The sequence below is a fragment of the Colius striatus genome, chromosome 3 (assembly GCF_028858725.1).
Source record: "Colius striatus isolate bColStr4 chromosome 3, bColStr4.1.hap1, whole genome shotgun sequence".
NCBI lineage: Eukaryota > Metazoa > Chordata > Aves > Coliiformes > Coliidae > Colius > Colius striatus.
The window spans coordinates 15,501,172-15,518,885 of record NC_084761.1 but is presented as its reverse complement, the minus strand read 5'-3'; the positions used below and the strand labels follow the sequence as shown (position 1 = coordinate 15,518,885).

General features: G+C 45.7%; 1 protein-coding gene across 1 annotated transcript; it reads right to left on the bottom strand.

The window, feature by feature from the left end:
* Positions 1–753: 753 nt before the first annotated feature.
* Positions 754–15,991, bottom strand: DRC3 (dynein regulatory complex subunit 3). The gene is made up of 12 exons (XM_010199281.2): positions 15,835–15,991; positions 14,356–14,472; positions 12,786–12,952; positions 12,070–12,216; positions 10,527–10,646; positions 9,515–9,627; positions 8,045–8,219; positions 4,786–4,917; positions 3,548–3,618; positions 2,613–2,736; positions 1,029–1,160; positions 754–867 (listed from the first exon to the last, which is right to left on the bottom strand). Exons 1-12 carry the CDS (start codon positions 15,989–15,991, stop codon positions 754–756), a joined length of 1,569 nt encoding a protein of 522 aa, XP_010197583.1.
* Positions 15,992–17,714: the final 1,723 nt, after the last annotated feature.

The following is a 17,714-nucleotide window of genomic DNA, read 5'->3' as shown; positions in this document are numbered from 1 at the left end:
CGTACTTTTGCAGCCACCCTCTCATTTAACCTTCCCACCTTTTTCCTTGCTACTTGCCTCGAGCTGTACCACCCTGGCCGGCATCATTCCTCAGAAGCTGCCCACAAGTGAGCGTAGCAGCTGCTGTCACAGAGCAAGGAGGGGAATTAATGACTCCTCGCTTGGCTGTCACGAGCGGCGGTGTGTGAGCTCCCGTGGAACCATTGATTTCCCTTCCTGCAAGCTGGGGGCTGCGCTGTTCACGCTGCAGAAAGCTGCTTTTGCGAGAGGCAGTGAGCAGACAAGGCTCCCAGGCACGCAGAGCCCCCGCCAGCCTGCTGCTTGCTGAGCTGGAAACCCGCTGTTACCTTGGGGGAGGTTTGATGGAGAACACTCCTCTCCCAGGCTGCTGCCTCATGCCTGTGGCTCACAAGTTCCTACTGCTGTGCTTGCAGGTACCAAAGCTTTCAGGCGTGCTAAGCCTCGATGATTCAGTTCAATCAGCACGCAGCTGATCCGTAACCCCTTGTGACCAGGTCTGAGCTCCATCTGCACAGGCTTCACGCCAACGTGATGGAAGAGACAAAGCTTCATGTGCTTTTCTAGAGTAAAGAAGTATCTTTTATTGCAGTCTACGAGGGGATACAAGAAGTATGCCTTTGGCCTGGTATCTCCCAGGCAGCTCGGGCACCGAGGCAGATGTCCTTGCTGCGTGTGCTGTGCTGGGAGATCCTGTGTGCCTCAGCTCAGGCAGCTGCCCAGCCCCTGGCAGACCTATTCTACCAGGTCCAGGATTTCCATGTTATCCAGCTCCTCCTGGAGACTATCAGTGTACAGAAAAATCTCTTTGATACGCTCATGGCTTCTGTCAGCCTCGTTTTGAAGAGCCTGAACAGATTGAAACCAAGCAGTGAATCCACAGGCTTGTCAGGGTCCCTGGAGCACCAAGGGTTGCAGCAAAGGTTAGGGAACAGCTCTCCTAGCAGTGTCTTCACCCCTTGGACCAGAGCTGTCAGTGCCCCATCCCCCTGAGCAGGCAGGTCCCTTACCTTCTCTGTCACAGAGATCTGCCAGCGGTAGACGTTGCAGAGGAGATCGCTCCCTCGCTTATCAATCTTCCGCAGGCGGATGCCATGGGATATGTTGGCTGCATTGACAACGGCAGTTTTGTCCCCCAGAAGCTGTAGGGGGCAATGTGACCGGATGAGAGGAGGGGGAAGACATGCAGGAGAAGCAGCAGGGCTCAGAACCAGCATCACAGTGACTGCATTGCTCAGCCCTTTGTTTCAGATGGACAAAGCCCTACTCAGCAGGATGAAACCAGTGCGTTGTCCTTTCCAAGGATGCCTCTGGACTTTGCTATGGTGTAATGGGAGTATTATCCCTAGTACGAGTGGGGAAACTGAGGCAGCACCCTTGGCTTTACCTGCTAAAGCTAGCAGCAAACGGCTGCTACCGAGCGCCATGCTGCAGGCAGGGCTGTCTCACCACACATGGCAAGCCCTGTGGGCAGCTGGTGGTGTGCAAGGCTGCATATGCTGCCGCACGCCTGGCCCGGCAGCTGCGGGACGTGGAAAATCACACTTGGAAGGGTCTCTTGCACTGGTGGCGCTGGCTGTAAATCTTCATTTTTGCAGAGTCCCAGCTTGTAATCAAAGCAGTGACTTCCCCTGTGGCTCTAAATAGAGGGTGGCTTCGCTAAGCCATAATGACTCTGCGCCTGCAGCCAAGTGCAGCTGTTGAACAAATGAAGATTGCTTCTCTGTGGAAATGGATGGCAGCGAGGCAAAATGGGTGCGCAGCAGTGGTGCGTAACCACAGCCATCTGCACAGGCCATAAAGCAGGGAGCTCCCCCGGGGGCTCAGGGGTCTGGTTTGTGTCTGTCAGCTCTCTGTTACCTGGAGTAACGGGGTGGGGGCTGGGATAATCCCAGAAGAGCAAAACCACAGCAAATACAAAACTCAAGTCATTTAGCTGCTAAATGAAGGAATAATGGGGGCAAAAAGGTCAGTGGTGTTGCTGACCAGAGCACCGTAAGGATCTCTGTACTTTCTGAAAGGCTCCTGGGATCTTTGCTATCACAGTAAGACTGAGGGCACTGTGGAGGATTCTGTTTGAAATGTCATGTCTATCGGCTCCTGGGCTGGGGAGCTCTAGGGAGGGCTTTTGAAATCACTGAAGCAAACAGAGCCCCGCTGCAAAGAGGTCAGAGCAGTGTTGGGATTCTCCTGGGAGAGCAGTAAGAATCTGAACCAGACAATCTGTGAGTGCAGCAAAGATGCTGCCTATGTGGTTGCTGGGTTGGGGCTGTCTGGAAATAGGCCAGAGAAGTGAGCTGTGCTGGAGGCAGGAGAGAGATTTCCTCAGCACCTCTCCTGGGCTGCTGCCACCAGCTCTGGCAGTGCCCAGGGAAACCTGCAGTGCAGTTATCCTCTGTCCTAGGCAGTGGAATGTCAGGCAGCACTGCAGTTCAGCCAAGCGGCTGGGGCCTCAAAGGAGGAGGTTATGTTCTGGTTTAGGCCTGGCTCTAGCTGGACTGAGCCTCCTGGAAACCCCATCCCTTCTCAGAAGAGGCTGTGGCCTCCTCCCCTAGCCAACTCCCTAGCAGAGTTGAATTTCTTGGTGTCCTTACCACTTGAACATCAGCTGGCAAATCCTCCTCAAGCTCATTCTTGACTGACTTCTCCAGTGTGGTGATGGCAATCTCTAGCAGCTTTTCATGGTAAAGATTTTCCAGGTCCTGGCACTGGGTCATTGTACAGAAGAGAGTTAAGGAAAAAGCTGACCATGGCACTCACTTGTAGAGATTAAATGACTTCCTGTAACTACAGACTGATTGTCTGTGCAGTGGGCCTCCCCTCCCCAGGAACAGGCCTGGCTGCTGCCAGAAGCTGCCGTGATGTCACGATGTATGCTTTCTGCTCTTCATCACACATCAGGTCTCATCCTCCCTGCCATCTATTACACAGAACTGGGAGGCGGCCTGAGTTTGCAAAGGAAATTGAAGGAGGCCTTCCAGGAGAGGAGCTGAGCTCTAAATGGGATACAATTATTTGCACCGGGCCAACAGATTTCTATATTCCAAGTAGTGTGACCTGTCATTGAAACACTTTGGTGCTTCTCACTTTGTTGCAGAAGACACCAACAGAAAAATAAAGGCCATTTAAAGAAACTTCAACAGGCATAGCAGGTATTTCATTGGCTGCTGTGGTAAGAATGTACACAGAAAACAGCCAAAACCAATCCTCCCAGGATTGTGTCGTGTCAGGCTGTGTGGAGAAGAAAGTAAGATTCCCAAGGGGAAGAAAGCTGTTCATGTCCTACAGACTTTCAGCACAGGAGAGCTAAGATCCTTTTGTGTGCTCCAGAGTCTCCACAGAAAGAAGCTGAGCACCTTAAAGGACCATTCCTGTAAAGCTGAGAAAAAGCCTTTTCTGTTGGTTTAGGTTTGTTTGGTTTTTTTTCTAAATGTATATAAAATTCTTTCCTGCTGGCTTGTTTCTGGGTTTGGGGCTGAGAGATCGGTGCATCACTGGGAGGAAGACCCACATACCATCAAAAGGATATATCCCTTTAACATTCTCAATGAACGTTGACACTATGACAGCAATGTTTCTTTTGAAATCCTCTATGAGTTCCTTAACAAAGGGGAAAAAGAAGAAACATTACAATGAAAACTTGCATAAACATAAAAAGGAGTCAGGGAGTCTCGGAAGAATCTACAACTGATTTTAATTTGGACTCACTGCTGTTATTAACACAGTCAGAAACTGAGCTGCCTCAAGCACTTAAAGTGTTTTTAAAGTGCTGCAAGATTTTCTTTCCTCCTTCAGGGACAGAAAATCAGCATCAGTTTATTGTGGGGAAGCTGAGTGACTGATACCTTTACCTGGTGTCTGGAGCAAGCCAGCTGATCCCTTTTTTACCCTCGCCTAAGTAGCGCTTGGAGAGCGCTGTATTCCCGTACACTGCAGTCCCCTCACACACATGAAGAGCCTCTTGTCAGAAGCACAATCAGTGCCTGGGCTTACTGCAGCTTTTGTCTCAGTCCTCAGAAACTAAAATTGCTGCTGTCTATTACCTCTCTCAAAAATGTCTGTTGGAGAATCTGTGAAGTGTTGCACTTAAATGTCTTGATACTCAGCTCAAAAACAGCCACCTGAATCACGCAAAAGCAGAAGGGCACACGGGGAGGAAGGTTCCTGCTCACTCCATCAGTGACTGCAGATACACGAGGACCAATTCAGAAAACGCTAAAAGGCACAATTCTGATGCAGTGAGGAATCCATTTTCAGTTGCTGCTCTCTGTCATGGACATTCACAAAAGTAAACTGCAGCATCTGCTCGCACCCAGGCCCCAGCTCCTGCCTGCTAATTTTTAAACAGCACATGACCAGCCTTGCCCTAGTTTTTGAAGAATAATCTAGTGAGGGGAAAAAAAGGCAGCTATTATGCAAGCAAATGCATTAAGTGAGCAGGAATGTGTGTAATCTTATTCATAGCAAAGATCATCTTCAAAGAGTTACACCTCTAGAATCCCATATGCATACCCCATGCTTTGCAGTGCCTTCTATACACAGACTTCTCTTTAAAGAGTAGGAATTCAGCTTGGATAGAGGTGAAGGACATGCCAGCTCTGAGAAAGAGAAATCTGTTGCAATGGATCCATGTCCAGGGCCTGATCTTACACAGATCAACTATGAGTAGAGGAAGACTAAGATAGAGCTTGACTGGAAGACCTATGTCCCCTTCTTTGTGCAGTGATCTACTAAACAGAGGGGTGCAGCAACAGAAAAGTTGCTTACCTCCAGCTGGTCAGCTATCAGCATTTCCAAGGTCATCAGTGCTTCTGACAGCTGAAATATGTCCTCCCTGTACTCTGCTTGTTTAGACTCAGCGATATCGTAAGTACTGGCATTATGAATCTCATCCAGCTTCTAAACACAGAGATCCATAAATTACTTACAGTTTGTGTTCAGCACTCCATTGCAATTTAATTAACTTGTTACATGTGTGAGAAAAGTTCCTGCTGCTGCTGAGCTGAAATGAAATGTGATTCAGGAAGCCTCCACATCTACATAGGAGGTAGTGGACAGTGCTGAGGTGTGCCGCTGTGCTAACGATGCAGGGCAGTGCAGTGCCCTCGGAGACAATGCTTCCTCCAATCAGAAGAAGACTTTGCCCCTTCTGTGCTTCAACTTTGGTTTCCCTTCTGACATGTTTCAAGTTTATTTGTTAAAAAAAAATACTAGATTCTTGACATTGGTGGCCACGAAGAAGAGATGAACACTTACTGCATGGAGAGAAATGCAGGCCTAAATCCTCATCCCCTTCATGACACGGAGAATCTTGATTGACTTCCATAGGCTCAGGATTTAGTATTCAGAATATGGAATACCTATCATGGCCTGCCTTCCTCTTAGAGCAAGGATTTATTGCCCTTCAGAATTAAATATTGACATCAGTTTTGTACCAGACAAGATTTACAATTTCTTGGATCAAAACAAAACAAATCCCCTTTGTGCTGAGCAATGTGTTATTTTCCAGTCTGTGCAAAATGAGTTAACAATCAGACGTTAATAGCAGGGAAAAATATACTTGTTTTAAGATGTCTGATCCACTTCTCCTGAGAGGGAATGGAATAAAATAGAGAATTCTGATGAAAATCATTGCCAAGATTTGTGTCTGGAAACCCAACCTGTGCAGTGCTAAAAGCAGGGAAGGGGAGAGCAAGTTATCTCCTTTTCTAGTGTAAACAAGTTAGGAGGTTCAAACAGCTCCCCAGCCATTCAAACTGCAGCTTGAGGAGTAATAACTTCAAAGTTCAAGGCCTTTGATGTTTCTTTGCTCCTTAACCAACTTCAGAGAGCAGAGCTATCTTACAGGTTGCCCCAGCTTATGTGAAGGGATTACAGCAAGACAAACAGCCCCTAAGAATGGCTCAGAGGTTTCTGTCTGCTGGGGCCTCTGCACCTTTTGAACTCCTCTGGCACTTTTAAATGAGTAGGGAAGTGCTGCTCAAATACAATCATGAGTTTTGACATGGACTCCTTCAGTATTTATATAGAAACTGTTGTGCTGACCACTGTGTCCTTTCTTGTGGCTCACTTTGTAGCTGAGCCTGCAGGTCACTGGACAAAGATGAAGGGCCAAGATCTGGCCTCAGATGTGCTTCTTTGGGTTTGATTTTGGGGATTTTGTTGTTGGTTTTGTTTGCTTGTTTGTTTGTGGGGGTTTTGTGAGTTTGGGTTTTGGTTTGTATTTTTTTACATGGAAGATCTACTGGGAATGCAAGTGCAAATTAACTGAATATGTATCTCAAACTTTCCGTTTCCTTCATAGAATCATAGAATAGTTTTGGTTGGAAAACACCTTTGAGCTCATGGAGTCCAACCCCTCCCCTCACCCTGCCAAGCCCAGCACTAACCCATGTCCCTCAGCACCTCAGCTACAGGGCTTTGCAGTATCTCCAGGGATGGGGACTCCACCACCTCCCTGGGCAGCCTGGGACAGGGTCCAAGAAGGTCTCTCAGGGAAAAAAGTTCTTCCTAATCTCCAATCTAAACCTCCTCTGGTACAATTTGAGGCCATTTCCTCCTGTCACTCGTCATTTGGGAGAGGAGACCAACCCCCACCTCGCCACAACCTCCTGTCAGAGAACTGTAATGAGTGATCAGCTTCCTCTTCTCCAGACTAAACATCCTCAGTTCCCTCAGCTGCTCCTCATCAGATTAGTGCTCCAGACCCTTCCCCAGCTCTGGTGCCCATCTCTGGACACGCTTCTGGTAAGGCTGCAAACTGGTGTCCTGCCTAGAGCTGATGGCATCAGTTTGCCAGCGTGAATCAGCAAGGTTGCAGGGCCAGGGCACAGAGTGACTCAGCAGGCTGCCAGCGCCTGATGGCACCTAAATAAAAGTGACCTGCTTTTCAGAGGGAGCCAGCGCTCGTGACTCTGCCTGGTGTCAGTTGACTCTGCTGAGCTGACAGAGTGTTACCAGGCTTTAGCCCTCCCCTTATTTTTTTTTCTGTGGAAACAAAATAATGATCCATCTATTATACATGGTCAGAAAGGGATCCAGCTAGAAGCTACGCCCGTAGCAGCCACAATGCGTGGCTGTAGTTGAGCAGAATGAAAAAAAGACAGTTTCTCCTTTAAAAAGACTAGAATTACATTACAATAACTCTACCCAATTTTTCTATTAAGAGTTCTTTGAGCTGTTGTTGACAAAAATGAACTGAAGTAGAAAATTGGCTGAAAACAAACCGAATACCCTAGAATCTCCTTCCTTTTTCTTCCCCCTTTTTTCAATAAAAGAAGAGCTATTGGAGGCCTCAAAGAGAGGAGAAGTGGCTATAAATTGGATAAAGGGATATGTATTTTTTAAGCACCTTCATTAAAAATATTTAAACTAAAAGAAAAGTTGAACATTTCCATTTTCTTCAAGACCAGTAACTTTTCTGGATGAGAAAAGAACCCTAAAAAGCCCTCACCTTTTTTTTTCTTTTTCCTGAAAAGCCTTGAAGGCCCTTTACCTTTGTGGTCAGGAAGGTGACACTATGCCATGTTCATTTTGTCCTATACTGAATTTTCAGTATAGATAAAGGCTCTCAGTGTCAGCTGGCTGTGGTTTGCCCACAATGTTGGAACTTCAATCCCCAAAATCTTTTCCTACATAAAGTACTAAAAACCTTTTAATATTATATTAGCTAGCGACATTATGTTTTGGTGTAGATTTGTGCAGTGAAAACCATGAAAGATCAGTGACTGAGGACTTGAAGAGGTTGCCCAAAGAGGTTGTAGAGCCTCCATCCTTGGAGATATTCAAAGACATCCTGCTATGGGTGGCCCTGCTTGAGCAGATGCCTCCAGAAGTCCTTACTAACCCTCAACCACTCTGTCATTCTGCCATTAGGGATCAAGTACCAATTCCTATTACAACAGTGTAAATCCAGTATTGTTATCCTCACTTGAATGGAGTTACCCTTGTTCTCTGTCAAATTAAAAGCTGGCATAGGATATAGAGAAATCACGTTCTCAAATGAACTAAAGTATAACAACATTACCGTTTTGTTCCGATTTTCAAAGTCTAGGATTATTTTCCTGCATTCTTGCTGGTTGGCTGTTAATGCTTGATGGAGACCTTCGTAGAAATCAGAGACTTCAGCTTCTCGTTTTTCATACTCTTTCAGCCCATAGTTAAACAGGTTCTCACAAACTGAGACAAACTCCTTCCTGTATGTGACATCAGAGTCAAGGTATTTTGCTTGTTCAATGGAGCAACATGCTATGTTCCTTCTACCTCTGCAAATCTGAGCAACACGAGTTACAAGCTACTGTGATGTAAACGTGGCTCTTGCTGGGAGCAGGCTGCCAAGTATTCTGTCTGTGGTAGGACTGGGTCACCCGTTCACATTTCATGGATAGGATTTTGCTACCTGAAGGGGATGGAGAAAACCGTGGCAACTCAAGGCAGAAAAAGGCCTTGGAGATTAAAAAAAGGAAATACATATACTTCTCAGACTCTTTTCTGACACAGCAGCAGAATGAAGCACACAGCCCTATCTGTCTTCACAAGTGTGAATACAGTGCCTGCATAGTTAATAAATACAGCTGCAGAGCCCACAGCCAGAGCACAGAATAAACTACCGGCTTGGTGGCATCACAAAAATAACGTCAATTTTTCATCTGCTATTATCTTGGCAATGGAATTGTTTCTAGAGTCTATTGCAGTTAAGCCGTGATGCATTTTCCCCCAACAGTGTAATGCAATTTTAAGGAAGGTCAAGTTACTGGCCTTGACAATGCTCTATTAATCTGAATGAGAAAAGAAAGAAGACAAAAAAAGTGTCTGCTTTCTGATCCCCCATGTAGGAGCAATGATCAGAAAAAGTGCTGGCCTGAAAACTTCATGTTGCCAGCTCTGGCAGGCTGTGAGATATGCGACTCATATCATTCTGATTAGTCTGTTCCTATCTCCTACCACTTCAATTTCAACATGATTTTAGCAACTGCGCTCTTACAATCTAACTGACAGAGATTTCTCTTATAGCTCATTTTAAACTTTAAGTGGATTCCAGACTTAAAGAAAGCACAAAGCCTTGATTTGTGAAGGGTCAGAAAAGAAGGCTGCTGAAACTGTGTTTGATTCAAGTGAAGGAAAAGGAATATGGTAATTACAACGGTGAGAATTTTAAACACTGGAATCTCATGACCTGTTGGTGATATAAATGAGTGGTTTTACAAATGGGATGTTTCAAGCTGGGCTGGCCAGCTCACCAGTAGGATAAACCATTTGTTTGGAGCCCTCATATTTCATGAGATACCAAGCCTTAAAGCCATCAGTGGTCTCACAGTCTCACACTGGGTTTTTTGGTACCACTCCAAAACTGAACACAGACCATCTCAGATCTTAGATCAATGTAGCTTTCAGCCCTGGACCAAAGCAGTGGATGAAGAGTGCCTGTGGATGCAGCTCCTTCTTAAATCAAGGCATTATGGTTTAGCTGTAGGTATTCTAAAGCCAGGGAGGATATTCCTGCAGCAGGTCACCCACACCAGGGAGGTAAGCCAGTTTGGCAGCTTCTGCATCATCTGCATACATACTGTCAAACAGAAATGAGCCATTCAAGTACTCCACAAAGGCTGCCTTTGAAGAGAAACAGAGCAATGTAAGTAAAATAAGAGTGTCAACCTGCTGTCAGTCTCCAGGATGGGTCTCTCCTATGAGCACTTCACCAGCAGACGAGCAGTGGTGCAGACACAGGGATTCCAACACAATACGTATACCAACCAAGGCATGAAAGTACCCTGCCACTGGAGTCAAACCCATCCTGGTGGTCCTTCTGCTAGAACTCTCTAGCCTAAGGATAGAAAATGCTGCTTAATCTTATATAAAACATTATCACATACAACCACATCCTGAAAGGCATACACATATTGAAAGGCAATTAAGCCTTTCAGATAGGATTCAGTAGAGGTGCCCTCCCTCTCTCTTAACCACCTTCTGCTCTTCAGCTGGTCTGGTCTTCTAGATGTCTGCAATACAAAGACAGACCATAACTGAAAGCTTCATTCTGCCTGGTCTTGTTTTCAGTCTGTTCACAGGACTACAGTGATCTCTGAAAGCCCTGAAGGGTTTAACTGTAAAATTAATGAAGAGCATTAACTTAGTGTGAAGGAGAAAAAAAAGTCAGTACACCATGGAAATACTAACAGTTCCTTCAGACCTGTAATTTTCTTAATCTCCTGTCAGGCTGATAAGATCCTCGGGTGTGATTTATCATTTAGCTTCACAGGGTCTATATCTATAGTTTCATTGTTCAGCCAAAAGAATCCCGTTCCTCCACATCTTGTGTATTCCACAGCAGGTCCTGTTTTCCTCCAAAAGATGAGATTCAGAGATCACAGAGACTAATCCTAGCCTTAGTTTTAGCACAGTCAACGTGTTAACCTCTCATTACATCTTTAAGCAGGTAAAAGAGAAGTGAATACGTGTTGCACTTCTTTCTCCTGAGACAAATATATAACCAGTCCAAGGAAACCTACCTTGTGGTACTCCAGCTCTTTCTGCTTTGCCTCTTTCTCCTCCAGCTGAGCCTGAGCCTGAGCTGCCTCACGTTGCAATGGCTCAGTAAGATCTCGATATTCTAAAACTGCAGCTTCTCGCTGACACATGCAAAGAAATAGAAGACTTTTTATTAGATTATCCAGCATTGCTCAGCAAATCAAGGGGTAATGGAAAGAAGCTGGAATGCAAAAAGTGCCATTTAAACATAAGGAAAAAAATATTTTACTGTGAGGGTGAAGGAGCCTTGGCACAGGCTGCCCAGGAGGGGTGTGGAGGCTCCTTCTCTGAAGGTTTCCACCTCTACACGTTCTTGTGCAGCTTGATCTAGGTGGGCCAGCTTTAGCAGGGAGGCTGGACTGGATGAGCTCTAAAGGTCCCTTCCAACCCCCACCATTCTATGATTCTATGAAATCTGGGCATGAGCAGTTGATCTTTCTAGAACATATACCTGAGTGACATCTGCATCTCCATTTCTTTGTGGGCTTTTTATTAAACTCCTTATGAAGTTTCTAATCCATTCCTCATCACACTTCTTTGTTGGCATATTACTTTGACTGCATTCAATGCATCTGAACTGATTCAGTCCCAGGAAACTTTTCTCTCCCCATTTCCTCATCTTTAGGGTTGGGTGGTTTGTTTTTTTTTTTTTTTCTTTTTAGCAGGAAGGCCCTGTTTTGACTTCAAGAGTTTGAGCACTGATTTGATCAGCTAGTGAGTTTAATACATTTACCAAGAACAGGAAGGCTCTTCAGAGGAGTGGATGGCAAGGTAGTAGCAGGGGCAAGAACCTAATTAACTTGAAACTGAAGCTTGACAAATGTAAGTATGCAATTCTATGACGTACTGTCTGTATGAGCAGGGACTGGACTCAGTGACCTGGAAAGCCTTTCCAGTCCTGTGGTAAGAATAATGTGTGTTTCAAGTACAGATCCTGCTCTGTGCCAAGAAAATTTACAATTAATCCTGTTCCCTGGTTCTTAAGAAAAACACATCAATCCAAACAAAACTCCCCTTGTTTGTTCCTTGAGCCCTGGGATCAAACGGCAGTCCTACGGGTTACTGGTGCAGATGCACTGCACATGCAGGAAGTGTGTTTGATGGCACCTGCTTGTCTGAAACAAATTGCTCAGTGAGCAGCAGGACCACCAAGCCTCCTTTCCTCTGGATCTGTGTCTGAAGACTGATCTCTTTTGAGATTTTCTCATCTCTACAAAGGCTTGCACTCACGCACACTGCAACGTTAACCAGGTTCCTCTCCCACACACAGCTGCTGATTTTCACAAAATCTGTGAAGACATCATGCCTCTGACACCTCTGCCTCTCTGTCAGATTTGATAGAATTTGGCCTACAGGTTCACAGCTGTTAGGTGGAGGCAGAATAAACACTGCATGTTTCTGTAAGCCTAATTTCTGCAGGGAACCTGCCCTGAATGCTAGAATATTGCTGGCATACCAACAAAGCAAATGCTCAGTAAGATGCCACTGCTCATTTTCCCAAGCAGTGAATGCAGAAAAGCTTACCGTGGTGTCACTCACGAGCTTGAAGTCCAAGTACACCAGGTCTGGAAGATGAGCAACAACAAACAGCGTGTACCTCTCATTCTCGCAGAGAGGGTTCCCCATCAGATTCAGTGTGCGTAAGTTTTTAAACCTCCTGAGGTAGGTCACCTACACCAAGAGGAAAGAGATGCTGCACTTCCCAGTGCTGGGCAAACACACAGCCTTGAAACCCATTGCTCTTGCTATGATTATGTTCCAATACATAACCTGCTCTGCTGCTAAACACAGGTGACATGAAATTATGAGTTTCTAATGCATTCAGGAAATGAAATACTTATTTGTGAATATATAAACGATGGATGTAGCTGAGGTGAACAAATCAGGGGCCTTAGATAAGAGTAAAGAGTAAAAGAAATCCTAGTCTCCACTCCCCCCTTTTCTTGCAAGTAGCTACTTAATCCTTTTCCAACTTTCATGGGAACCTACAGGAATTTTGCCATGGCTGATAGCAGTAACAGAGACAGGCCTCCAGGAGTCAATAATCTAAAAGAGAAATAGCTGTAGTAAGCACTTAACACCAGGACAGCTTACCAAAACCATAACTTAGACTACAGAGGAAGTGAAATCCTAAGGAGAATTTTCTCCTCTAAGGAGGTGCCTAGGCACAGTGACAAATGCCATTTTTAGGCTATTTGATCCTTCAACAGGGAACATTTGCAAAGCCAGAGAGCACTCACATCTTCCAAAGTGGACAGGTTATTCTTTCCTATGGAGAAAATCTGCAGCTCTTGCAATGTGTCCATGTGCTCAATTTTAGATATTCTGTTACTGTAGAGACTTAGGTCCTGCAGTTTGACAAGGGTATCCAGGCCCTCAATTACTTCAATGTTGTTGAAGGACAAGTCTGGGGAAAAGTTTACAAATCAAAAGTTTTCCAAGCAAAAGTTAAATTATCTCTAGCAGGACACCCTAACTCAGACCTTGTATTTAGCTTGATTGCTGATTTAGGAATTTATATACAGTGTTTTTGTCAGGGGTGTTCAGTTTCCCACAGGAAATTCTCAGCATGAAATCATCATCTCCTCCACACACACAACCTGAAAGCGATTTCTACCTTATGGAGAAACTCAAAATACCAGAAGAAAGGTGAGGGAGGTATTTCTATGGGAAATATGATACTGCCTTGTTTCTTGCAGGCTCTTTCCTGCCACTCCAAGGCCCACTGTCACAGTCATTCCCATTGGACCAATGTGTGCCAGCCCCATGCTCACAATCTCCCTCTTGTCACCAGAGGCATACAAAAGCATATACTCACTTTAGCTATTTCACTGGTATTTCCTCTTATCCTTCCAGAACATCTATCCTAACACCTACTTTCATCCTGACTAAGGAAACTATTTGCCCTCAGGCCAGCACCAGGCGATTCAGGAGTCCAAAGGCAGTTGCTGAGGTTACCAAGTGCCTGCACCACCCCAGCCTCTGGATAGTTAGGACACTCATGCAGCAGCTGCTGAACCACTGTGGCCTTTGGCAGGCAAAACCTATGAGTGTGCTTTAAAACACTCTGCCTACACTGTGGTGATCAGCTGTTGATTCACAAGTGCGTTAGGCATCTGCACAGCAGAAGAGTGCAGACAACTGGGTGGAAGAACCCATGAAACATTTCAAGATGTGCTTATGAACCAAAGCCCCACATGCTGTTTTCCAAGACAGTTGAGGATGTATTTACAGTGCCAGCCAGCAATGTGGCTGCAGTTGCCAGAGAGCAGGAATCTGTAGCAGCAAGTTCACTGACCTGCCCAGCATCCAGACCTGCACCACTGTGCGATGCTGCTCTCAGCACCTGGAGTTTTCACGTAAAAGTAGTCACATGAGACTACAAGGACAGGCACTTCTTGGGATAACAATGACCACAAGCTCTTAAGCATGTGAGGTAAATATTGTGTGTTCTGTGCTTTGAATACAAAACTGAATACAAACTTCTAAATCACAGGGGTGTTTCCACAAAGAATTCTGAAGGTAACCTCCAAATACAAGTACAAACCCTAGAGACAGCCTTGAAAAATCTCACCTTCCTCTTCCCGCCACAGCAAGTGTATTAAAATCATTTTTAAACATTTGAAGGATTGTTTTGCAGCTCTGATATTGAGGCATTTTGACATTTGACAGTCAAATGAGGAAACACACAGACAGCTGACAGCCTTTGCTGGGAAAAGCTTGTATCAGTCATGTCTGAGCAGGAATGCGACACCCTGGCTTTGTTGCAGATTGCTTTGCACCTGAGAAGGCATCCCACCTGTATCTTACCAAGCCATACAAGGTGAATCAGACTCTCCAGAGCTTCTATCTTCTCAATTATATTGTTGTCCAGCTGCAGTTTAGTCAGATTCTCAAACTGCCACAGATTATCAATCTGCAGGATATCTAAAGTCACAGGGAAAAAAGCAAATTGCCTTTCATGTGAGACAGCTTTCAGTTTAACAGACACGCTGTCTTGCACAAGGAAAATATGCCCAGTCTTACCTCCAAAAGGATTTTCAGCAGATTACAACAGCATGTGATGACTGCCCTAGAGAGCTGAGAGGTCCACTGACTGGACGAGATTTCAGTGAAACAGCCCAGTTAACCTCAGTGTCCTGCTCGAGCGCACACTGCTCATCAGTGAAGCCAACAAGGCACTGAGGGGATGCTGACTACTGCCCTGCAGTCAAGAGTGGCTTTACAAATCCACTACTAGGAGGCCTTGACCTTCATTTTTCTTTCCAGCTCCAAGAGGGAGGTTTGGGACGAGACTCTGCTTTTCTCTGCATTTGCAGGCTAGAGGTGGCCAGCTACTGCTTTTGTAAATGACTCTCCTGCTCCTGGGATTCTCATCACAGGAGAGCAAGTTGGGATCTACTCTTTCTGTGAGAGCTGCAGTTTAGAAGCAATCAATATCCCTGCATTTAGCTTTATCCAAAAACAGAATCACAAGGGCAGTCCGTTAGGCACTACAGCAAAACATTGGGACCAAGGTGACAGAAAACACAGAGCAATCTTGTTCTCTGCAATGCCTTCCCAGAAGATTTCATTAGTTGCTCTGCTGTTGTCATTGTTTAGTGAGTGCAGCATACAGCAAGGAATTCCATGCATGAAATATTCACACCATTCTCTATCTTGTATTTGCAAACAGATTCAGGCAGGATCGGGAGACTGGGAGACTGTTCTAGGGAACTCACCTAATACACGCATTACTGTGCTGAAGCACGCCATGAATAATCAAAAGTAGATCTCAGCCCACGAAATTACATACCCCCGAACCCTCAAATATTGAGCAAAATGTTCTTCCTTTTCATTTTGTGAAAGCAAGTTTACTCTTTGACAGTAAGAGGCAAACTGTGATAATGCTCTGGATGACTGGAGAAAGCCACCAAATCGGGCTGTAATCACCATAATCTACCAAATAGCTCTCACATCATCGCCAGTCACGGCAGAGCCTGCGCAGGGTTTGATTTGTCCCTGTACAGAAGGGCTCAATAGGCCTGTGGCCTGTAGGTGTCCCCACAATATAAATGTTAAATGAGAACAGCAGTGACAAGCATAGTGGGAAGTTAAGCAGCTTTAAAGTTACACAGCCCTCTAATGAAACTACTCCATACATGTATGCCTAAAAATGTAAGCCCAGATGTTGCTTTTCACATAGCAAATCCAAGCTAATCACGATTGTTTAATTGCCAGTTAGTCACTTCATGCTTAATTTTAACAAAAGAAGAAGTAAAAAAACCCCGTACATGTTCTGATACTCACTTCTAAAACTAAGCTGTAGCTCTGTCACATCTTCCAAAGGAATACCTTCTCTTTTGGCAAGCTTTTCTATGTCCTCTGGACACTGTTCTTCAATAGCTTTCTGAACCATTTCATCATCAATAACATTTGGCTCAATGTTTTTGTACAACTCGCTCATTTTTAGATGGTATCAGCCTTAAAGGACAGAAAAGAAAAACAAACAAAATCACTGTCTAGCTACTATTTCCAACACCAAGGGAATAGGCCTGACAATTCCAAGGAATTAAGAGCACAGCTGAGCATTAGGAAGGTGATATCAAAGACAAGATTCCACTTTAGTCACAAAGACAGATTTGACTCTCAGCACAGCCTTACAGCCCCAGCACTGTAAAATGGCACCATCATATGCAAACTGCACACTGTGTTGGAATGTTTTCCAGGAAGAATGCCATAATTTAGCCAGATAAATACAATGGGAAAGGAGGCCTTGTGCAGGCCCATGCAGGTCCATCACACAGCAGTCATCTGCTGCTGAAACCCATCTTCACGAAGAGGGCATGGGCAAGGCTTGGTGTGCCATTTAATCAAGTTTTAAAAGGTGAGTTTCTCATGAGAGGCAAGTTTGATTTATAGAGTAAGCAGGTATTTACAGCATAGGAAAATTAACAACAGTTCAGTAAATTGTAAACACCAACATGACAACAAAAGTAAAAACAAATTTCAGGAAGGAGGAAAATTTATAGACAATAACAGCAATTTTCTGAAGTAAGCACTTTACAGAGATCCACAGCAAAGGCTGTGTAGTTCAGCCAACTTATAGTACTGCACATAAACCCCTTTGCTTTGGGAAATGAGCAGTTCTGTCAGAACCTTTTGTGCTGGCTTTGTCATTTAAATGTCGCTGACGTTGCCCAGGATGCAATGAGACTACTTCTCTTTCTAGAACAGTGCACAGTTAACGAATCAGTGTGAAGGGCTTGAATTGTCCAATGCTTGCTTGCATAACATGTCTGTAATTATGAAAGAAGTTCTGCTGATTTTTTGCATGGGAGGGCAAGAAGGACAAGCAGCTGGGTTTAGAGAGTTCTCTCTTTATCGTGGCTTTTAATTAAAAACCAAACCTCGATATCTGCTCAGCACAGACCAAGGAGTGGCAGGTTCTGGGTTCATTCACCCTTGACCTGCCAGACCTTCCATTGTCTGTTTTAAGCAATGTTGGTTTCACACACACACACAAGGTCAGAAGGTGGGTGTCAGTGTGAGCAGTGGGTTGGCCATCCAGACCAGAAGCTGCTGTCTGCTGCCGGCTGGGGCCTAGGCCTGGGGGAGCACTGCCATGTCCCCGACACTCCCTGGCTCCAAAGGGCCCAGGACAGGGACCCTGCCCTTTCCTGTCAGAGTGACCCAGTTGGATTGCCAGCTTCCCCCCGAGACCTTTCCAGGCCCAGATCCCGGCCTTTCACGCCTCCCCACTCCCCAGGACTGCAGGCCCGCTCCGCGCCCCCGCCCTGGGGTCCGGCCCGGCTCCCACCTGCACCTCGGCCCCGGTTGCTACGGAAGCCCGGGCGCGTTGCTGAGGGCGGCCACGTGACAGCTTCATCCGCCAGTGCTCAGGGGGTGTGTGGGAAGGCTGTCTGCAAATCAGAACGCGAGAAATCCGTGTCAGCCAATCAGCGCCGGCACCGTGCCCTCGGGGCGGGACGAGAGCTCGCATGACCGACATTTCCCTTGCCCAATAACATTAGAGAATGTCTTGGCCGTTGCCCAATGGAGAATGGCAGCAGCGCTGTGCCTGCTGTCCATCCACCGGAGGGCGCAGAAGGAGGCGGGACCTCCGCGAGGGCGGCCCCTCGCTTGACAGTGATGGGCAAGCTTTTAACCTATGGCGCGACGGGGCGTCC

Coding starts and splice junctions, on each gene's coding strand:
- DRC3 (XM_010199281.2), bottom strand. CDS start 15,991: ATGAGCGAGTTGTACAAAAACATTGAGCCAAATGTTATTGATGATGAA. Junction 8,220..9,514: donor GTGGGTGACCTGCTGCAGGA/ATATCCTCCCTG, acceptor CTCTGATGTCAC/ATACAGGAAGGAGTTTGTCT. Junction 4,918..8,044: donor TTGAAAATCGGAACAAAACG/GTAATGTTGTTA, acceptor CTCTGTGTTTAG/AAGCTGGATGAGATTCATAA.